A 3768-nucleotide genomic window follows, 5' to 3' on the forward strand; every position below is an offset into this window, starting at 1 on the left:
ACACACTTACAGACGAAGCGTCGTGTGTCGGTGAACACACTTACAGATGAAGCATCGTGTGTCGTGAACACACAGACGAAGCGTCGTGTGTCGGTGAACACACTTACAGATGAAGCGTCGTGTGTCGGTGAACACACAGACGAAGCGTCATGTGTCAGTGAACACACAGACGAAGCGTCGTGTGTCGGTGAACACACAGACGAAGCGTCATGTGTCAGTGAACACACAGACGAAGAGTCGTGTGTCAGTGAACACACAGACGAAGCGTTGTGTGTCAGTGAACACACTTACAGACGAAGCGACGTGTAAAATTTTGCCTGCTTGTATTTCAACCTATGATTACAACCTATGCAATATTAAACCTGAGTTTAAGAAGATTATCTACCTCTCCTGTGTGGCATATTTATTTATAGAGCTATCATAAAGATAACAGTAATTTATCCTAACATTTTGATCCTTCAAGTCACCCTCAACATCTGATCTCGGATCCACCAGGAAGAGCTGAAATCGTGCTTACTGTTGGTTCTGAGACAATGACGAGGAACAGAACGAACGCATCCCTCAGGAGGAGATAAGACTATGTTTTATTTATTTTCTTGCAAGATTCAAAATTATTACAGGTGGAAGTCAATTAAATCAATCAGGGAAATCAAACAAGTCGGTAAAATTAAACCAACCAGGGTAAAAGAATCTGGGGAATATAGTGAAAAATTGATTAGTAGGATTACAACTGGCTAGAACGACATACGTCTATAAAAGTTGTGTCCTTTGATCCTAAGGAGCAAATCAGGCGGTCAAAATGAACTTAAATTTACTACGGGGCAAAGGGGGTCTACTAAATAGAATAATATTTATGATACTAATATATTGGATTTAATCACTTATAATTTCCTCCGTTATGCAGATAACCCTCTTAACAGCTTCAATTTATGAGCAGAAAGTTGCTCCATGTTCGTCTTCAAGGGAGACAGCAGCCTCCCCCCCCCCAGCGTTAAAGTCAGCCTGTGAGTGTTGAACGTCCTGATTCATCATCTCCACGACCCGACTCCTCTTCATCAAAGAACTCCGAGGACGGAGCTGTGTCTGAGTTTCAGCTGATGAGTTTACGTTTGTTAACGTTACTGCAGCTTAACATGTGCATCGTGGTGAATTAAACTAGAATCCATGTAACGCTAACTTTAACATATTAGTGTGTAAATTTATTTTATCTACGTAGCTAAACTCAGAAGCTAACTAAAGGTTGACAGTAGCAGATGAAGCTTAGCTTCTAAAACTGTGCTCATCCATCGGATCAGCTGCTTAAACAGTTCATTAATGTTAATGTTCTCCTCACAGGAGGTTCTGACCCTGATGTGAGGACAGACTCACAAAAGAAAAGTGAGGTGGGGGCCACTGCCTTTTTCTACAGTGGAGGCTGCATGGTGGAGGTAAGTTAAACTGTAAAGGATGTTGTTGACCAGTTCAACTTTTATCTCTCAGCCTAGATAATGTTTTTGATCAATAAGAACAACCATGTTATTGTTGATGTTTTGTTCTCATGTCAGCCAGGAGCAGCTGGTTTGTGTCCAGAGAAAACAGACATGCTGATGTTTCTGAAGAAGATCTGTTCAGTGAAACGGTCCTCAGTGTGAAGCAGTGAGCATTAGACACTGACATGTCACTGGTTTGTAACTGGTCTTTGAACTGGAAATTATTTGTTTATTTTCATGTAAGAAAACTGCTTGGAATGGAAAAATACCAAAGTTAAAAAATAAAACTCAAGATTTGTACTGTAATGTGTAAAGTAACTTTATTCTTGTTAGAATAGTAATTATAAAATTGGTACCAAAAAAAAGAACCGTCCAGGAACCAACACCTATTTTTTTAGAAAGGTACCCAGCCCTAGAGAAGAAACAAGTAAGAACAGAGAATGTGTCTGGGACCCAAACTGGAGTGAAATAACCAAGTTCTGCCCATAGCTGTCCCCCACCAGTAAGGTGAGAATCAAACATTACTATTAAATACAAGGGGAATTATCCAGGAGATGATTGAAACCTGACCAGTGACACATGATGTGTTTCAGATATGGACCAGCTCAACATGATGAAGATGATGAAACATCCCAAACTGATGAACGGGGACAGTTCTACTCATGCCTGATCCAGCCACTGCATCAACAGTGCACGTATCATCTGTGAACCGAGAGAGAACAGGGGGAGATGCTCGGTTCATAGTAACAGTGAGTCAGTCAAACATGGTTTGAATTGTTTTCATGTGTAGGTGAAGACAGAGCTGAGGGACAGGCAGCAGGGGAGCACCTGGCAGCAGGGTGCTACTCAGCATGATGGCCCCCACACAACAGGGTGTTAGAGCTCTTGTCAGCCAGGCTGCACACTGCCATCACATACTAAACCTGTCCTTTAACGTGTACACTGAATATATTGAATAAATGTTCAACAACATTCACTTTAAAATGATGTTGTTGCTCTCTAGTCGTATTATCAGGGTCGTGATCAAGAACACCACGGCCCCCACCCACCCGCAGGCAGCCCACCAGCACGGTTCAAATAAATCCTAGAGGAAACTTTATTCTTGGTGTTCATTGTTTGTGAACGCAGTGTTCTGTGGGCCTGCACCCGCTCATTAGTTTGTTTTCTGTCATAACTTGGAGGGCAGTAAAAACTCACAGCACTAGTCACCAGAACCACACGAAGCTTACTGTGCAACTGACCTCTGACCCCAGAAGGACTGCTGACTGGTGCTCTGACTCCGTCACTGGCTCAGCCTGGAGTTAAAGAACAAGTGAAAAAATAAATATACATGCACATAATCAACTGATGAAGTGTATGTTGCATCAGTGTTTTATGTAAAGGTTTGTGTTTTAGCTCTAAACATCCGTCCATCCATCATCTTTACCCGCTTCTTCCTTTTTGGGTCACTGGGGTAACTGGTGTCACTGGTGCCCATGTCCAGCAGTCACTGTGCGAGAGGCGGGGACACCCTGGACAGGTCTCCAGTCCATCACAGGGACACATAGAGACAAACAACCATTCTCTCTCTCCCAGGGACAATTTAGAGTTACAGTCAGTCTAACATACATGTTTTTAGTCTGTGGGAGGAAACCCACGCAGCACGGAGAGAACATGCAAACTCCACCCACAAAGACCCCCGGACAGGATTTGAACTGGCAACCTGTTTGCTGAGAGGCAGCAGTTCTACCAACTGATCCACCGTGCCGCCCTAGCTCTAAACAGATAAAGAATTAACAACTTGTACAAGCTCGTCAGCAAACCAGTCAATCCATTCAAGATGGCTGCCGCAGCCAACTGGCATTAAAAAAGTTTGTTCACCTGAAGATCAGACGTCTGCTGGCAGTGTTGGATGAGCTCCATGGCCCTGCTCAGGTTGGTTCTGATGGACTCCATGGACTCTTTCTGTGCCTCTCTGATCTCCTTCACCTGACTTTTCAGCATCAAGTGTTTGCTCTTGATGCTCTTCAGATTTTCGAGCATCACAGAAACATTTTCCTGCAGGTACAGAAGCAGTCAGCCACAGTCGCCCACTCAGACACGGGTTACTGACAGAAGAACATAGAGCTGCACGATACGGAACAAAATACAGAAGAACATAGAGCTGCACGATACGGAACAAAATACAGAAGAACATAGAGCTGCACGATACAGAACAAAATACAGAAGAACATAGAGCTGCACGATACGGAAAAAAATACAGAAGAACAGAGCTGCACGATACGGAACAAAATACAGAAGAACATAGAGCTGCACGATA

At 43.4% G+C, this 3768-nt stretch overlaps 1 protein-coding gene across 1 annotated transcript in view; it reads right to left on the bottom strand.

Annotated features, from left to right (window-relative positions):
• The window catches only part of ska2 (spindle and kinetochore associated complex subunit 2), a 15339-nt gene that overhangs the window by 5180 nt on the left and 6391 nt on the right, over positions 1-3768 (bottom strand). Inside the window, exons 3-4 of the mRNA XM_037688160.1 lie at positions 3330-3506; positions 2711-2764 (exon numbers count right to left, since the gene is read on the bottom strand). Of these exons, the coding sequence (XP_037544088.1) occupies positions 2711-2764; positions 3330-3506 (231 nt within the window). The remainder of the gene's footprint in view (positions 1-2710; positions 2765-3329; positions 3507-3768) is intronic.

This window comes from Nematolebias whitei, chromosome 14 (genome assembly GCF_014905685.2).
Source record: "Nematolebias whitei isolate Nwh7 chromosome 14, NemWhi1, whole genome shotgun sequence".
NCBI lineage: Eukaryota > Metazoa > Chordata > Actinopteri > Cyprinodontiformes > Rivulidae > Nematolebias > Nematolebias whitei.